At 37.2% G+C, this 18,978-nt stretch overlaps 1 protein-coding gene across 3 annotated transcripts in view; it reads right to left on the minus strand.

Moving 5' to 3' along the window:
* Nucleotides 1–208: 208 nt before the first annotated feature.
* The window catches only part of ARHGEF4 (Rho guanine nucleotide exchange factor 4), a 163,337-nt gene continuing 144,567 nt past the window's right edge, over nt 209–18,978 (minus strand). For all 3 annotated transcript variants that reach the window (XM_014052144.2, XM_087725686.1, XM_087725687.1), the window contains 9 exons: nt 15,012–15,191; nt 13,424–13,618; nt 10,549–10,728; nt 8,968–9,200; nt 8,086–8,215; nt 6,335–6,466; nt 5,001–5,244; nt 3,615–3,692; nt 209–1,862 (listed from right to left, as the gene is read on the minus strand). In XM_014052144.2, coding sequence (XP_013907619.2) covers nt 1,702–1,862; nt 3,615–3,692; nt 5,001–5,244; nt 6,335–6,466; nt 8,086–8,215; nt 8,968–9,200; nt 10,549–10,728; nt 13,424–13,618; nt 15,012–15,191 — 1,533 coding nt within the window. In that variant the 3' untranslated portion in view covers nt 209–1,701. The remainder of the gene's footprint in view (nt 1,863–3,614; nt 3,693–5,000; nt 5,245–6,334; nt 6,467–8,085; nt 8,216–8,967; nt 9,201–10,548; nt 10,729–13,423; nt 13,619–15,011; nt 15,192–18,978) is intronic.

Here is an 18,978-nt window from a genome sequence, read left to right on the forward strand (position 1 = left end):
CTACCATTTCATAATATAGAACTAGAGATACATAATGATACACACTAAACACAAGGATATACCTCGTATGAAATAAAAACTCTGCTGATTGCTCCAAGCAAACCTATTACCAGTAGTTGTTCGTTTAAGGATAATCAAATGCAAAGGACATGCTTATTGGGTTACAAGACATTTCTGCATAAGAAAAAAAACAGACACTGCATGAAAGTCAGTTTTACAATTTTCTTTATGAAATTAAATGTAATCCCTCCAAAGAGGGAAAGAGAAAGTGCAATAATGATTCTGTACATGCTTCTAGCTTTCTATAACTGAAGGCTGGTCAGCTACAGTTGGACCCTGCAACATTTTGCATCACACCGCTGAGTGCTCACTCCCCTGGAGTAATGTCATGCCAGGGTAGGTTGGGTTCTTCACTTTTAATTTCACAGTACCAGGAAATCCCTAAACAATGGGATTCAGTCAGTTATGGCTTCTATCTATTTCACTATTGTAAGGCAAATCTTTTATCTAATCAAAAGATTATATGGAGAGAGAGAGTGCCATCAATTTTCAAGTGGTTAGTATCTGAATATACACTCTCCATAAAAATTGGCAAATCTGTGTCCCTGTCTTCTCTTAAGCACCGCCACCTCCTCTGCAGAGTGTTGCATAGGTGATATACCACAGTTCCAAATAATACTGCTTAGTTTGTAATGCCTGGCATGCCTGAAATTAATCTTTAGATAAATCTACGTATTGTATCTTTAGGAATATAGGTCAGCCTTTCTTCCATATTGTGCCTCCTAGATCTGTTTGGACTGTAACTCCCAGAATCCACAAAAGCTCACTGCACCTATTTTGGAATTCTTGGAATGGGACTTCCACACAATTGGAGGACATCAAGTTGTGGAAGGTTGATTTAGGCTTCCAAATACTGGCGTTCTTTAGTGGAAAAGAAGAGGCAAAAGAGGCATCAAGTTAAAAACCTGACAAGACAGATTACAAACTTACAAAATACAGTTATTTGCACTGTTACATAAATAAACATTTTATAAACATTGAAAAAAAAAGTATTGTTGGCCAGGAGCTATGAGAAAGTAAAAGAAATTAAAAGGTTATTTAGACTCAATTTCCCTCCCCTATATACATTAACTCAATTAGGCTACAAATGTCCTGGCTCTTAGCCACACCTCAAGTTGGTTAATCAAGTACTGGTTCCAGATCAGCTGTTTGACATAAGAGAAGGTGACGTTTGATCACCTGGGAATGCTCAGGCTGTTCTGAAAATTTGGATAGGAGGAAGGGAGAACCTCATCAGGAAAATGTGTACCAGTAAGCATGTCAAATAGCCGAGAAGTTCAGGTAGCCGCTCATCCACTGTTGTCTTTTCCTGTCAGTCTTTTCGAATAAAAGTTCCCAGATTGAAGGGCGGTCCAGAATAAAAGGGACAAAATAAGTAATTTTAAAAAAATATTCTGACATCCGTCTTCTCCTAGGTACTCATCCGTATTGGCAGTCTGAGTTAGTTTTCACCGACATACACACATGCACACAAACACAACAAGATCATAACACTTTGAAGCTCTTCCAGTTGATCCAAAGGAAAGGAGTCGGGAGGAGAGGATGCTAAGCCAGAGGTGGAGAAAGTGCTTGGGCTTGAAGGACAGAAGCTTAAAGTGCTGTCTCAAAAGGGATTCAGGCACAAGGTCAGGCTGCTTCCCTTCATTTTCGAAACGGTGCCAGCCTGCTGATATTCTGCCAGAAGTTTGAAGGTTTGCGTTTGGGCTCTGCCAACATGAAGACTTGCTGCTGGGGAAGGTTTGTAGGCAGAGTAGGGTGTTTCTGGCGCATCAAGAAATCGTAGTACGTCCTGGTGATCACTGCTGATGAAATGAGCAAAGAAGAAAAAATATATTTTATGGTTGTATCTTCTGCTCTGCCTCCTCTGAGAACTGGAGTGTCCCATTCCCAATATGCCTTTTTTTTAACACAAATTGCAATCTGATGCTTTAAGTACTCTTCTTAAGGCAGCAGGCCGTTACTATGAATACATGGGGAGAAAGGGGGAGGACTACATCCTCTGCAGGTTGTTTCTCAGTTGTTTCTCTCAAAACTTTATTTACCAGACTTCTTTACTCTCACCCCTCTAGTTGTAGTGGGATTGCAACTCCTATTGAAGTTGCATTTGCTGTGCATTTTAAGAGTGCCAGGACAGTAATAGCTGTTATACGATGTGGGCCTAATAATTAGGTTGTAAAACAATGCAAAACACATTAGGACAGGGGTGTCAAACTCAATTTTATTGAGGGCCGCATCAGGGTTGTGTTTGACCTCAGAGAGCCAGGGTGGGTGTGGCCAGAGTGGGCGTCACTCATGTTGCAGGCACCTGTGGCAGCCTGAGCACTCTGCCAGAGAAAATAGGCCCCCCCAGAGCTCCATTTCTGGCTATGAAGGCCTCCTGCAAACCTCTGCCGGTGAAAAAGGAGGACCCTCCTGAGTTCCATTTTTGCCGAGAGAAGGTTGCAGGAGGCCGTCGCAGCTAGAAACAGAGCTCGGGAGCCCGTTTTCACTGGCAGAGGCACCGCAGGCCAGTCCCTGTTTCCAGGGTGGCTCCGTGGGCCAAATTGAAGCACCCCGTGGGTAGGAGCCAGCCCGTGGGCCTTGAGTTTGCCACCCTGCATTAGGATGTCAAATAAAAAAATAGTATTCTTTAAGGTGGGCAATTAAATATTTGTCATATCTGAGTTTGGGAAACTAACATGCTCTTAATACAGAGTCCAATTAATTTAGTTTTCAGTGCATCACTGCTACAATTCAAGGAGCTACTAATGGTCTTATGCCTATCATGCAATTTAAGCAGCTTGTCCTTGGCCCTGGAAAGGACATGTGAGAAACATAGTACTTATTGCACGTCTCCTGTTTCTCCAGACAAGTGCCATCTAGAAAGAAGCAATGGTGAACAACATGCTGGCAACTATATGCAATTCAGTATGGGGGTGGGCGGGGTCACCACATTGCCGCTTCACATTTTAACATAGAAAGTCAATAAAATCAAGTTGATGTAAAATCTTTCATGCATTACCATTTTCAATAAAAGACTCAATGCTGTGACTTTCCTGTCCCAGCAGGGGACAGCATTTGGCCAACGTTATCTAGGCTTAAAAGTTAGGCAAAGTCAATTTAATTATTTTTTGTATGGAGGATGTCCAACGTATACTAGAACTATAACCTAGTCATAGGGAATTCTGGAAGTTGATTCATACATCTTAAAGTTGTCAAGTTTAAGAAACACTGGCCTAGATTGACATGTTACAAAGCATCTTCTCCAAGAAGGCAGCGGTAAAACATTTTCTAATTACTGCCACGAAAATTACATGGGTATGGCCCTGAGGTTACCTGGAATTAAGTTCAGATTGACAAAGATGTTAACCTTTCTGATTCCTGCATCATCAAATAAAGCCAAAATATTCTAAAGTAATTACTTGGATTTTGAATAGGTTTTTTTTAACTGCAGCTTTTGAACATAACCAAGGATTGGATCATAGCCTATTAACTCAGATAATTTTGGGCCATTAAGCTGTGATTTATTTTAGGGGAAAGGTTAACAAGGAGGGCAGACATATCTCTTGACTTGCCTTTTGGCTTTCCACTCTGGTTTTGTTTGCTGGCATTAAGCATAGCTTGTTTCTTCTGCATTTCAGTGATGGAAAAACCTTGAAGATGAAAGAGGAATTAATCCAACGAGGCTTTTCCATGTCATGGAAACATATGCATTGGGAAGAGGAGATAGGGACAAAGGGCATATCAAGCAGAACATCCCAATACATGCAATAGAAACTATACCAAGCATTGTAACAAATATATATTAAGGTGTGAAGAGGAAAGCGGTAGGAATGGAAATTATGAAAAAATGAGACTACAGCTGTTCATAAAACAGTCTAGTTTTCAGGAAGGATTTTTAAAGAAGGACTCGATTTGTAAGGCTAAAAAGTTGCTGCAGGCAATGGGTCTCCATGGGATGAGATAAAGGGATATGCTACTGCAATATTCTCCAGATATTTTGAGCCGATAACCCCTATAATTCCCTTCAGCCTAACAATTCACAGGGCTGGCAGGCAATTCTAGGAGACCCAACAGAGTAGAAGTTTGGAAGATACTAATTTCGGGAATCCTATGACTTTCCAGATTTTACTGAATTGTAACTCTCAGCATTCCTCATCATTGGCCATACAAGTAGTCCTCAATTTATGATACTAATTGAGCCCAAACATTTGGTGCTAAGTTGTGGTAATTGTAAGTTGAGTCATTATGTGACTGGACTCAATTTTACAACCATTTTTATGATGGCCATTAAGTGAATCACCTTGGTTGTTAAGCAAACCATGTGATCATAAATCTGAATTCATTTTTTTTTGCCAAAAAATAGCTTAAAAAAAAAATCACATGACCCTATGATACTGCAGCCATCCATAAATGCCATCAGTTGCCAAGCACACAACATGCAATCACGTGACTACTGAGGTGGTATGGCAATTATAATAAGGAAGAGTTACAATTAACTTTTTTTGCCCTAGACACTGGTAACCCAGCAGCATATTAAGGGCCGCTGTTCTCTAGCAAAGCTAGATTTCTAAGATAAGCACTTCAGTAAGATTAGGAAAAATTCAAAAATTATATGTGATAGAAATGTTTGCATTTATGTGACTCTTGAGAATATAGAGCCAATAACGAAGTGGGGACATTTTAAGAATTTAATACATAATTAAGGTGTAGGAAACCCAAAGGTGCTTTTTCAAGAGGCAACTGGGCTTTCGAGTAAGTGTGAAATTGATCTGCCTTATTATTTCATTGAGAAGTTGGAGCTGAACCAGAAAGTCCAGTTGCCTCTTTAAAAAACACCTATTTTAAGGACAACCATGACCTGGATGAATCAGAATCTTCATAGACAAGATACAGGGAACTTCAATGAAAGACATTCACAGCATAGTAGTTCCCAGTGATAGTTCATGGCTATTGCATACCTGTTTCCTGGTCAAGCTGAACCTGCTTCCTTTCATTCTCAAACGCCTTGAGCCAGCGTTGCTTCTGTTCTGGTTTCTTTGCACAGAATAAATGGACTTCTTCAGTGTCCTGGCAATGCAGTTTGAATGCATTTTTAATAGTAATATTGAAATCTTTATCTTTTCCATCTTCCACATCCAGAATTTCCATAAGATCCATGTTGATCCGACTCTTATAATAGAGGAAGTCACGCCGTAGGAGATCCTAAGGGGGAAAAAGCAAGCATATTTCAGCACTTCTCCAATGCAACAATGGTTAGCCAGAGAACAACAATTTCCCATGTACAGACTAACGATAATAGAGTTTTTTTAACTCCTTGTCTGATCTGAAACAAAAGTTACTTTCAGGATTTACATTAAATTCCTTTTTTTACACTTTATAGCGCACTCTGAGCGCTTTACAGAATCACCCTTTTGCCCCCAACCATCTGGGTCCTCATTTTACCGACCGTGGAAGGATAGAAGGATGGGTCAACCTTGAGGATCGAACTCCTGCAGTGGGCAATTAGCCTGCAATACTGCTTCCTAACCACTGCACCATCACAGCTCATATCCTTTAAGGCAGTGTTTTTCAACCTTTTTTGTGCAAAGGCACACTTTTTTCATGAAAAAAATCACGAGGCACACCACCATTAGAAAATGTTAAAAAAATTTAACTCTGTGCCTATATTGACTATATATAAAGTGTTTTTCCCACGGCACACCTTACACTATGTCACGGCACACTAGTGTGCCACGGCACAGTGGTTGAAAAACACTGCTTTAAGGATTCTCAGTTAGGTATTGTATTTTGATGCTTAACTGGATGGATACATATCATAGTTGGAAATATTTGTAGAATTCTTTGTCTTACCATACATCTGTAGAATTTAAATTCTAAGGAAGAACAAGGGTGGCAATTCTGCTAGATTTAATTTGATAGCATTTTCATCTGCATCTTTTCTCTTATAAATGCTAAATACATACGGTAACTTTCCTGCAGTGTTGCAGAATAGTTCACAACAGGCTTTTTGCATTAATGACCTGAGCTCAAATGCGCAGAAAGCCAGCCTGAAAGAAACTTCAGCCTTATAGACATTTTGGCAGAGTTCCCTCCCTGCCCCTCTCCCAGATTTTTTCCTTGGTCTATTTAAACAGTGGTGCTTAATATAATATGTCACCCCCAACACACTGTCAGGTTCTTGAAGCAAGATGCTTGAATGCCAAATGTTAAAAAGCAATTGAACAAAGGTGTAATTTTGCTGCCACCAGGAGACAGTGCACGTGGGCAGAGGCAGCAGTAGCTCTTAGCTTACCTTCTTGCAGCATACAAGTTGGTGATCAAAGAGGAAGAACATTCTTTGATGGCTTTTTGCTTGAGGCTGGGAAATTTTGGTTAACTCCCCAGAGTAGATGAGTTCAGAACTCTTAACAAGGACATCTTCACCCTGTCAATCAAAACAGAAAAGCACTTCACTTTCTTCTCCACAGAAGAGGATAAGGAACATACAGCAGCTTAGTACTGAAAATCTCTAGGGTCACAAATGGCTTATTATTCATCTTCCAACTTTGCACCCTCTGGGTTAGTTTCATTAAGACTAAAAATCAGGGCATTCACATAAAAGTGTTTGCTACTATTCCAAATCAATTGTTCTTCCTTTTTCCCTTGCCCTTTAAAAATAGGAAAAGTGTTTGAAACAATGTGTGATGATCTTAGTGTTATTTTTATAAGCTATTCTTATTTCTAAGAAGAATCTGACTCCACTTGGGAAGTGGTGTAGTTAATCTTATATAAATCAGTCAGTCTATATCAAGTGACTTATCATTGCCAATCATTCTTAAACATTTTATTATGTAGAATATCTACAACTTTAAAAATAAGCCTAAGCCATACTTTCCTGAGAGTTCCCATGGTTTCACATCATTTGGCTTTTGTAAGTCAGACTGAAATGGCTCTTTCACTCAAGCCTAGTGAGGCTAATCTTTTGTTGAGATTTTTGGCTGTTAAGCTGGCCTCTTATTCTATAGTAATTATTGAATATAATCGAGTTGGAATAATATTTTCTACTAAGTAACATGCTTTGAGAATAAGGGGATCTGTGATCCAAGATAACTAGTTGATGCTACTTTTGGCAAGTCAGAGAAGAAGTCTAGAGCTAAATTTAGGCACATACAGGATACAATCTCAAGCATGCTTCAATGAGAATAAGCCTTGCTGAAGTTAACACACCCCAGAGTAGATTCAGAAGTTTAGTATAAGTATGTTTTCTATACCCATGGGAGATATGATTTTATGTATTGAACTCCAATTGACTTTATTTCCCAAAATGGTATGATCACCAATTGTACAGTAAATCCATACTGTATTTTAATCTTCTTTTATGGTGTCTAAAAGGTCACAATCCAGCAGAGAGGAAATCCAAAGCACATGTACAATATATATGTACTTTACTCAAAAGCTTTAACAGCATTTAATTCAGTACATTTGGTTTTATTAGATTGTGGCCAGTATATGATTAGCTCATAAAAAGGTCTTCCCTTTATCAACCCTTGTTTTGTTTTCTCAGTAAGACAGATAGAGGAAAATGCTTCTCTACTTTAGCTTTTGACAGATGACCATATGATATGCTCGTGTTGATAGCTATTAAGGAAACAGTGACAATTCATATCACTTAAGGTTCTGACATATAGAACATTATAAACAGACACGGAGTCTATTTTTAACAAATGCCATCCATTTGAAAACAAGTGGAAGGCATTAATTACAGTCAAAACATTCCTGGGTAACTGTAATTCAGACTAAGAATTAATTTAGCTTAATTGTGGTTTTTATTGCTAAGCAAGGCCCAAGTAACAGGAATATTTGCAAACTTATAAATAGGTTTATTTAATTGAATAACAAGCAGACAGGAATTGTAGATTAATTTATCAATTAAAATATGTAAACATGTATTAATTTGGATGAGTATATGGTATTCCCTTGTCCAGGAGATGACTTATGATTTTGTGCACATCAGCAAGAATAATGCTCATGTGGCTCCTTGTTTTGAAAATGTTTGCATTTTACCTCCCAGTCTTCTATTGAGCTCTGCCACTGAGCAATTTTGTCTATATTTTCCAAACGCCTCTTCCTTTCATTGATGAGCCGTGCTACATTTTTCATGGCATTCAAAGCAGCTTCAACATCTTTAAAATCCCTACAGATGAAATAGTTTCCTTTAGAGATATGAGCAAAAATTGTACAAAAAGGTAAAGAGCTAGCCTTCCAGAAACTGGCAAGGAACTTATGGATCAAAATGAAATATATCTATCTCTATCTCGTTAGAGAAAGAGAGAGGGAGAGAGACAGAGGCAGAGACAGAGAGACAGAGACAAAGAGAAAGAAAGAGAGAGAGAGAGAGCAATGAATATGTCATCACCTCAATTTTAATTTTCTTTCTTTCTACTTATTTGGAGAACTGACAACACTGTACTTAACATTTTGATACTGGGTTATTAATTTCCTAAACTACAAACCTTTGCAATGGCTATCAATTATGCTGATTGTTCTTAAGTATTTGTTTTTCCAAGTGTTGAAGTAGCATTTACCCTCCCTCATCCTATTGATTCTTCAGGGAAACAGATTATTATTTTCCTATCTCTGTTGCAATGTATGCCACTTTCTGATAAAGACAATGGAAATTGTGGACAGAATCTCAGGATTTCATAGAAGGAGCTTCTGAAACCTGCAATAATCATTTGCAATCATTCTTTTGTTACAAGGCAATTAGTTTTTAAATGCTATTGGGGGGATGATATTTGCTCATTGAGGTGAATAAGATGTAAGATCTCTAAGAAAAAGACTGCTTAAATTTAATTTCTAAGGAATGTTACCAAACAAAAGGATAACTAAAACATAATGACATTTTTCTTTTCATCTTTTTTTTTTTCATTCCTCACTTCTCCTTACCTATGCTGTGGATTGGTATATTTCAGCAGTTCTGCAAGCTGTAGGGGATACTTGCAAATTTTCTGTACTGGCGTTAGGAGGAAACCATCCAGAGAAATATCAATCATCTTCTGAAGGAGACGGCATGCTTCGAAGAAATAGACGTATTTGTTCACTTTGGTAAGCCGGGAAAGCTCCATACAAGCATTTGGGTGATTGTTACAGTACTCTGAATAAATCTGGAATTCATTTTGCTGAATTGGAAGACAAAAGATTGAATTATGGAGAACAGGATCAATTTTATTTTTGAAACCAGAATAATCCAGCCTAACACAAAATACAAATGAACGTAGTTTAAAATATATGAGTACAACACCATGTGAAATCTTGAACTATACCATTAATTCAATTGGACAACAGAAGAATACTTTAGGCCAGCCTTTCTCAATTGGAGTTCCACAAGAAGTTGTGATTTAAAAAAAAAATCATTGTTTTTTTATTTCACATGTTATACAATACAAGTACTCACAGTAATAGGATTTTTTACACACCGCAACAGTTCCGTCGAAATTATGTCAGGAGTTTTCTCCAGGGTGGAAAGGTTGAGAAAAGCTGCCTTAGATGGACATTCTGAGAAAGTTGTTTTTTCTTATTTTTGTGGGCAAGTGAAAATGGTCACTTGGTAGCCAATTTATAAAAGCTGTCTGCCAGGAGATAAATTATAGTTCTGCCTCTAAACTAGAAAATCTGCCAATTATGAGGCTTAATATTTTTCTTGTTATATCACAAATTAGGTGTAAAATTATATTGATGCATGCGCTCACTCATATTTCTGGTGCTGGGCGAACCAGTTGTTATAGTATGCGATGCCCACCTCTGTCTATAATCTGGTATACAAAAGGCACTCAAACATTTCAGTCTACTGTTTAAGATTGGGGGAGATGTCTTGTAAATGTACTGCAATTCCTAATAATTCCCCTGGAGTTTAAAGCAGTGTTTTTCAAACTTGGAAACTTAAACATGTATGGACTGCAACACTAGTATTCACTGCTAGGTAAAAATAAGGAAAATTGGTGAATACTTTGAGTTGTCCTCATTTTTTTCTGTTGTCAGATTTTAAGCTTTAACATAAGTTTGTTTGTTTGTCAGTCATCTTATCTATCTATACAATCTATGATTGTAACTCAGCTTACAATCATAAAGACAAAAATTGTATAAACTAAAAACATAAAGTTAATACAAAAATTATTATTGTTTAAATAACAACAATAATTTACTACAATTATTTGAATGTCCTTGTCAGTGTTTTCTTCTTTCAGGCTACAATTGTAAGTATAATTTCCAGGAATAGGGTTCTCTGAGCTCAATGAAACTGGAGTGAGCATTCTTAATACATCAGCTATTCCATCACAGGTGTATGTGTGTGTGTGGGGGGTGGTTCTTAGAATTTCTTGTCCAGAATAGACATTGCTCAGAATTCTTGAAGTGAAGTTCAGGCACGTGAAGGGTATGGATAAATTTCACTGTGGGATAGTGTCACCTAGCTGCAATGCCTTATAAACCTGGCCTTTAGCTTGCTTACTTGCACAAATGTCAACTTACATATTCCAAGAAGCAAGAGCCAACCTCACTTAGGTGAGGGCAATCTTTGTTGAATTTCTTCTCCAAGGCTTTAACAAATTTTTTCTGGCATTTGTAGATATCCTCAATATTCCCAAATATAGTCTTCAACTGCTCTTCTGTGAACATGTCTGCTCTTTTACGGCATTGTTTTATATAGCCCTAGAAAGGATTAAGATTTGTAAAGCAGAGTCAAAATAATCTGCAATTCCACTCTCTTAGTCAGAACACTGTACACATGGAACAACAATATAAAGGTGCTGCAGCAACTTTGCTCCTATTGACGTGCAATTAAAAGACTAATTGTTATAAAAACAAACCTGGAATTTCTGCATTAAAATTCAAAAGACTGATACCTCTACTTTTAAGGTGCTCCTAATTAGAGACAGATATAACACAAACCTTACATTAGTTAAAACTAAATTTAATCTACATGTCATACTAAAAAAAAACAACCATATTCTACAATTGTAAGAAATAATTCACTGGCATTTTATTCAGTTTGATTTTCTCAGAATCCTAATAAAATTTTATATAGGATGATGATGAGTCACAAAGAAAATATGCATATTTCAGCCAAAAATTGAACTTATTTTTTCTTCTGTTCTTCTGTACACTTAACATTAGAACCATCATTAAAAAGGCACAACAAAGAATGTTCTTCCTGGGTCAACTCAGGAACTTCAGGATGCCCCAAGAGATATTGATACAGTTTTACAGAGGAATTATTGAGTCTGCCATTCTAGAACTGTCTGATTTGGTACAGCAACCAAATAACACAGGTACCGATTCCAACGGATAGTTTAGACTGCAGAAATAACAATTGTAACCAGCCTGCCTTTCATAGAAAACCTATATATTGCGAGGGTGAGAAGGAGTGCTGGGAAGGTATTTGCAGACCCCTCACATCATGGACATAAACTGTTTCAATTCCTTCCCTTGGAATGGCACTATAGGACATTAAACATAGAGACAGATTTTCCTTTTTGCCGTCAGTCTGCTGAACACTTAATTCTCACAATGCTGACTAATGTCTATGTGTGTTTACCCATGTAGCATGGCTGTAGTATTATTCTTTATCTTTTTTATCTTCTTTACTCCCCACCCTTTTTTATTGGTATTATTATGATTACTATTATCCTGCTGCTTTGCATGTACACAGGGACCTTCTGAACCAGAAGCTTTCTTGACTGTTTAATCACACTTGGTCCAATAAAGCATTCAATTCAATTCAAAATATGTCTAAGTGGTAGAAATTGTCATATTCTTTTGGTCTCTCAAATAAACATTCCCTAAGGGATACAGTACTAGAATGGATTAATTCAAGGATGAGTTCTGTCGAACAGCTAATATTGTACCCATTCACAAAAAAGGGGCTAGGGAAGAAGCTAGAAACTACAGACCACTAAGCTTAACATCTATAATAGTAAAGTTAATGGAATCACTCCTGAAAGAAAGGATTGAAGAACATTTAAGACCACACAACCTGAAGGACCCAAAGCAGAATGGCTTTATTGAGGGAAGATCACATCAAACAATTTCATTGTTTTTTTTTAAACTATGTTACAAATCTTTTGGATGAAGGTGGTGCTGGACATAACATACCCTGAATTTTAGGAAAGCTATTAGCTTCTGATAGTTCTATATAACGAGCTCCTTTAAAAGTTGTACAGGCTAGGGCTTAACCATTGGATGGTTCAGTGGAAAGGAAGTTGGTTCAGGAATAGATCCCAGTGTGTGATATTAATGGGACACTGTCTGAACAAAGACAAGTCACCAGCCCTGTACTACAAGGCTCTCTCCTAGGTCCTATTCTTTTCAATATATTTGTAAGTGATATAACAGAAGGATTTTCTAGGTAAGGTTTGTCTTTTTTTGCTGATGACACAAATGTGTGTAATAGAGTTGACGTTCCTGGAAGTATTCCTAACATGGAAAACAATTTTGCATTGCTTGAAAATTGGTTAGAAAATGTGGAGACTGCAGCTCATTGTTTCTAAATATAAGATCATGCTCTTGGTGAAAAAGGGTAGGGTACAGTATTAGGGGTGCAGTGTTAGACAGAACAACATAAGAAAATGATTTAGATATACTTATAGAGATAACTGCAAAATGTGTAAACATTATGGACAGGCAGTTGTGAAGGCAAACAAAACTCTGGGATACATCACTAGAGGAAACACCAGCAAGAAAAATGAGATTTTTAATCTTGTTATAAAGGGCTTTAGTTAGACCCCATTTGAAATACTGTGTCCAGTTCTGGATACCTTACTTTAAAAAAGATATTGATAAGATTGAGCAAGTCCAGAGATGTGCAACAAAATGGAACAAGGTCTGAGGGGCAAAACATATCAGGAAAGATGGAGGAACTGAGCCTGGAGAACAGAAGGGAAAAGTGGGGTATGATTTAAATCTTCAAATATATTAAGGGTGTGAATAGGATTCTAGAAAGCAGTTTTTTCAATATTAAGCAAAAATTAAGAACATGGGAGCATAACCTCAAATCATCCGAAGGGAAGTTCAAAAGTAATGTTAGAAAGAATAGTGGAAACTTGGAATCTATTTCCAATGGAGGTAGTGAGTTAATCATCAGTAACTGAATTTAAACATGCTTGGGATAGACACGTGTCCATCATCTGACAAGAATTAAAAATTTAAATTAAAAAAATTAAATTAAAACAATAAATACATTAAAAAGAAAAAAAACTCAATAGATCACTAAATCTTTTCTGCTGCCAGTTTTCTATGTTTCTAGGGCTTTTTAGAATTCTTTTTTTTTTCTTTACCATGACCCAATCAACAGCTTTGATCAATGTAGACGAGTAAAACAACACATATTACCTATATGCTTCATTACCTCACAGATGTCTTTTAGGTGTTTGATGTAATCCCTTTCTGTGCTTAGAATTTCATTAATAACATTGGTTCTCATTTGATCCTTTGTTGTATGCCCCATTCCATAGCGATGAGCAGCATTTCTTCCATCTTTTTCCCGACCGTCTTCTAACTTCAGAGGATAGTCTTCAATTGGTTCATCCTGGTTCACTCGGAGCTGTATCACATATGCAGTATTATCTTAACATTATTTAACTACTGAGAGGGAGGCAGAGTTTGGGCATCCATGAGAAAATATCAAGCCTGTGAGATGTATTCTGTCTAGTGAGAATTTGAAAAGCCTCAACTCAAGGTATAGACCTTAAAATCACTAATTAATCTCTGTTCCATCTCATTTAGAAATTCATTTGTCTGTTTTTCTATTATTACATCCATTTCAGCAGTAATATCTTTGCTTCCTTTCTGGAACCAAGAAAGTACTCTGACCAATCTTTCTCCAATATCTCTAGTATTGCTGCATTCTATTATTTTTTCAAGGATAACAAAGTCTTTTAAGCATCATAGAAGCACCAGTGTCAGAGGTAACTCTAATGAGCCATAGCCATATCACAGATGTGAAGAAGAAAGAAACTTTTACTAATAAAGAGATGCAGATCCTATCTTAATAAAGGATATGATTTCACAAGGAAGGGTTCTATGTTCCAGAACTCAAGGATTGGAGCTGGCTATGCAGGATTCTATGCAGGATTTTTGTGTATAATTGCCAGTCCTAAGCCTGGAAGAATTTGCCCATCATTACTTTCCATCCATGTAGTGTTCCACATCATAAATTCGATTTTAAAAATGGCAAAGCCTGTTGGATGTTCTGGAAACTGATATCCAATATATCAAGAATATGTTTTGAGAAGAAAATGATATTAAAAATTGCATAGCTCAGATTCTCTTATTGTATCCCTGTACTTCAGCCGCTCCTGAATGTCCAATGTAATACCACAATTTATTATATTAAAGATTAAGTATTTGTTGATGGTAAATTAGGTAATTGGCCAATAGGATCATTGATCAATGTTTTATCTTAGAAAATAACTTTATCCCCAGTATATAAAGAATCCATTAGAAGTACTTATCTTTACTAATGTGGATTTAGAGCAAATGACAACATATTATATGAGTAATTTAAGACAGCTATATAACATACTGTATATTCTTCAACTGTGCATTTTCATCCTAAAATATGTTTTTATTTTACTCATACATCAAGTATTTATAACTTTTCCTCTTCCACTCAAACTAAGCACCATAGAAGGGAACATGAATGACATCATTAACAATCTTGGACTGCTTCCCCAGAGATATGGTGTTGAACTCATAGGAAGTGATAGTTCTTCTAAGACCAATACAACTGCCAACATTTTTTGTGTTTCTGAATAAATATGGGAAGTATACAAAACATCCAATAATAATCCAAAAATAGATTTACACAGTTTAAAAAGAAAGACAGATAACTACAAATTATTGTTGTATGAGAAATATATTTAAACCAGCAAAATGCACACCATGAAACATTCAAGTTATCTTCTTTCAGTTCATTGGGTCACATGGGTTCTTACCCGTATGAAGCTAGCTGGGAACCAGCCTTCGTTCTCCATTATCCTGCCCCACCACCATTCTTTGTTAGTAGCATCCATGACTTCAACAACATCGCCAGCCTTGAAACCTAGTTCTTGGTCATCCATAGTGACATGATCCCAGAGTGCTTCTGCATAGACCACACCACCATCACTGATAAGCTGAAACAGAGAACACAAATATTTTCACAAAGTCACGTTGGAGAGATGAACCAGTTTGCTGGGGAGGGAAAGGGCGAAAAGGGGGAGGGCGTGTTTTTGCCCTATCTATCCAGTAGGCTTTAATGGAGATGTTGTCACTGATCTAAGAAACAACAAAATTATGGCTTTGCTGAAATAGGTGCACCTAGGTTTCTTTTTCCTCTCTTTTCTGTCAAACCAGGAACCTAAAGTTTGCTAACGATTACAAACCGATTAGCAACTACTTAGTTTTATAATGTCAAGCTTGAGGAAGGGCACAATTTGCTTTGTTGTTAAAACTTGCATCCATTGTGTTCAAACTACTTTTTCCCCCTGTTCAGTCATGTCCAATTCTCGGAGACTGCCTGGACAAGTCCCTGCAGTTTTCTTGGCAAGGTTCTCCAGAAGTGATTTGCCATTGCTGCCTTCACAGGGATGGAAAGTGATTGGCCCAAGGTCACCTAGCTGTACAGGACTAGAATTCACAGCCACACACCTCGTAACATATAGCATCTGGTCTCATTCTTAAGATTTCATCCTCTCCAGTTTCACATATATTACAATTTCATCAATATAAGATCACAGATTCCCCTCCTTGAACAATATGCAGCCTAAAAACCAGAAACAGTAATGTCTTTGCATTTAAAATACTAAAGGTCATTGTGACAAATAAAATAATAACCACTACACATGCTAAATGCTTGTCAACATCTGGGACTCTCATAATTTCCTGGGGTTATAGAAGCTGAGGAATGCTGGATGGCTGTTCACATGTATTTTGGAGCTTTATGCTGGACTAAAATTAACCCCAAATTCTTGTGTCAAAAGTTTCATCACATTTACATTTTTGTTCAGGTTGAGTGGCCCAGTTGGCAAAGAACACTTGAATAATCAGTCTTTGTGACTGTCGGTGTGCTCTTGCGAATAATTGAATTAAGAAGGGATGGAAACTCGTCTCTCCTAAAGAGATTTGTACTGTATTGCTAATTAAGAGTCTTAGTCCTGTGCCATATAAACCATAAGTCTGTAAGTATGCAAGAATAAACATTTTTCAATTTTTGGGAAAGACTTAGTGCTAAACAGACTTCATTGCTGCTTGCATTTTTCCAATCATCAATCAGCTGAAATGAGAAGGGAAAATCTAGACTGAAGTCAGAAATCTGAGTTGCCATGATATATTCTCTTTCCGGAGAAAATAAATATTTGAAATTTATATATAATAGGTAAATCTAATTAATCCAATGAGGATTTTCCCCTCAAAGAAGCTCATATCAATGCAACTCTGACGATGATGATTACATAGCCTTTCTAAAAATAGCATTTTCTATTTCATTGATCCACATTTGGGGATTCGCTACAGAAAACACTCTTTCCCCCCCCTCCCCCCTCCCCCCCCCTCTCCTTGCACTTGGGTATCCATTCATGCCGAGAGTATTTCTAGAAAAGAATCAGTGCTTTAAAAATAATCTTATAAACATATTACATGTTTCTATTGTTTACTATGGTAAAACTATTTCAATTTATTATTCTTAAAGCAGTTTGTTTATGTGCTGAAGCTGCCAAAAAAGCCAACACAGTCCTAGATTGCATTAACAGAGGGATAGAATCAAAATTACATGAAGTGTTAATACCACTTTATAAAGCCTTGGTAAGATCACACTTGGAACATTGCACCCAGTTTCGGTTGCCACGATACAAAAAAGATATTGGACTCTAGAAAAAGTGAAGAGCAACAAAGATGATCAGGCACCTGGAGGCTAATACATACAAAGAATGGTTGCAGGAATTGGGTATGCCTAGTTTAATGAAAAGAAGGAGTAGGATAACATGATAACAGTTTTCCAACATCTAAGTGGCTGCCACAAAGAAGAGAGGATAAACTATTCTCCAAAGCACCTGAAGGCAGGACAAGAAGTAATGGAAGAAAACTAATCAAGGAGAGAAGCAATATAGAACTAAGGAGAAATTAGAACAAATAATCAGTGGAATAACTTGCCTTCAGAAGTGGGTGCTTCAACACTGGGGTTTTTAAAGAAGAGATTGGACAACTATTTGTCTGAAATGGTACATAGGGCTTCCTGCTTGAGCAGAGGGTTGGACTAGAAGATCTCCCAAATCCCTTCCAACTGTTATTATCACATTTTTTTGAAAAGTATAATTGTTTCCGGGTGTAGGATCCTCACTGCAGCTCTATTTCACCTTACCCATCTTTGTTTCCTCAGGCTACCTTACAACTTTCTCCACCCATTACTTTCTGCTACCTCAATACTCTTGGTTCTTTGCTCTTTGGAGGGTTACTTTCCTGCTTCCCAATGCATCACTATATACTTCCAGGTGTCTCGCTGCTACCTCCCCTTCAGATTAGCTTGAAATATTTCAAAGTGATGCATTAGTTTGCACCCACATTTTTTAATGAAAGTCTTTGCTTCCCGTGGCAGTTGGTTGTAGACTAATTCTTTCCTTTGTAGTAGTTCTTGGGGGTGGGGGGTAGGATTATATTCACATATAGAATGGAATTTATCACAGGTATTAAGGCCCTTTGTCAGCAGAGTTAAAAGTCCCTGAAAATGTTAAGTTGTTTCTCCCTAATCATATTCCCCATTCATTTTGATCCCCAAGCAGGTCATAAAGGCTATTTATACCTATTCACTCCTGGCTCTTGCTTACACTACCAAAAAAGCTTATTCCAGAACTAAGTTCTTAATAGCTTCTAGCATGGATTGGTCTGTTCTCTAGGAGCCTTAGTGCATCCATAGAAAATAGCTAACAATTTAATAAACTCACAATTACATTTTGTGAAGATATCCAAGGAAACAGTCCTTTTTTATTTTTTGCAGGAAGATAATCTAGATTGCTTTTTCTATTGCCAAGGTATCAATTAAATGTATTTAGTAGCTAGTATTGTGTACTCAAAAATAAAACCAACTTCCTTTGCCCTCCCAGCTTTTTTTGCTATGCCACCCCTGCTGTAACTTGCAATATCAGGGATCCTGAATTTTTTTATTTTCTTCTGATCTGTAACAAGACTTCACACTGAGCTCAGAAAGCACTTTAAATGACTCACTAAGTCTTAGCAGAGTCAAATTAATTTGTTTTTAAAAGACAAAGATTTTTAGGCAAGGAATCCTTCTTACATCTGCAGATGTAGGTGGTATTAGAAAATGAAGAAGAAAAGTGATGGTGCAATTTGTCACAGGATCAGGAAGCCTGTCAGGTTCCTCAAATCACACGGAAGGTGAAAAAACAATATGGCTCTTGGATATGGTGGTTTATGTATTAGCATACAATCCAAATGGTGATACAGCTGGAACCCAGAAAAATATAGAAACAAAACTACAGTTCTTTCTATTTCAAGCTGGAAGGGTATTTATTCTAGATCTGGTGCCGTATTGTGATTGAGCGGTAAAACGTGAAGACGTGAAGTCCCCAGTTTGAAGCACAACCATAAAAATTTCCACAAGCATATAACAATTTCTCAGTGATATAACAACATTGATCTATCTTACAAGGATATGAAATTATCAAGATCTACTATGTGTACCATTTAGAAAGATATGTACCTACCTACCTATAGCCTGAAGTGCTACATTACTGGAAAAGTTGTACCAAGTGGTACTGATGAAGTTCACCACTAGATAAAACCAATGTAGTTCTTGATTAACAATCTTGTGCATATTACTACTGCTGTTTATAGCCCTTGGAAGTATTGTACAGTTGCAAGAAAAAGTATGTGAACTCCTTGGGATTACGTGGAGTTTTGCATGAATTG

This window comes from Thamnophis sirtalis, unplaced genomic scaffold, assembly GCF_051295495.1.
Source record: "Thamnophis sirtalis isolate CommonGarterSnake01/CBP01778 unplaced genomic scaffold, rThaSir2_p1.2 scaffold_11, whole genome shotgun sequence".
Classification (NCBI taxonomy): domain Eukaryota; kingdom Metazoa; phylum Chordata; class Lepidosauria; order Squamata; family Natricidae; genus Thamnophis; species Thamnophis sirtalis.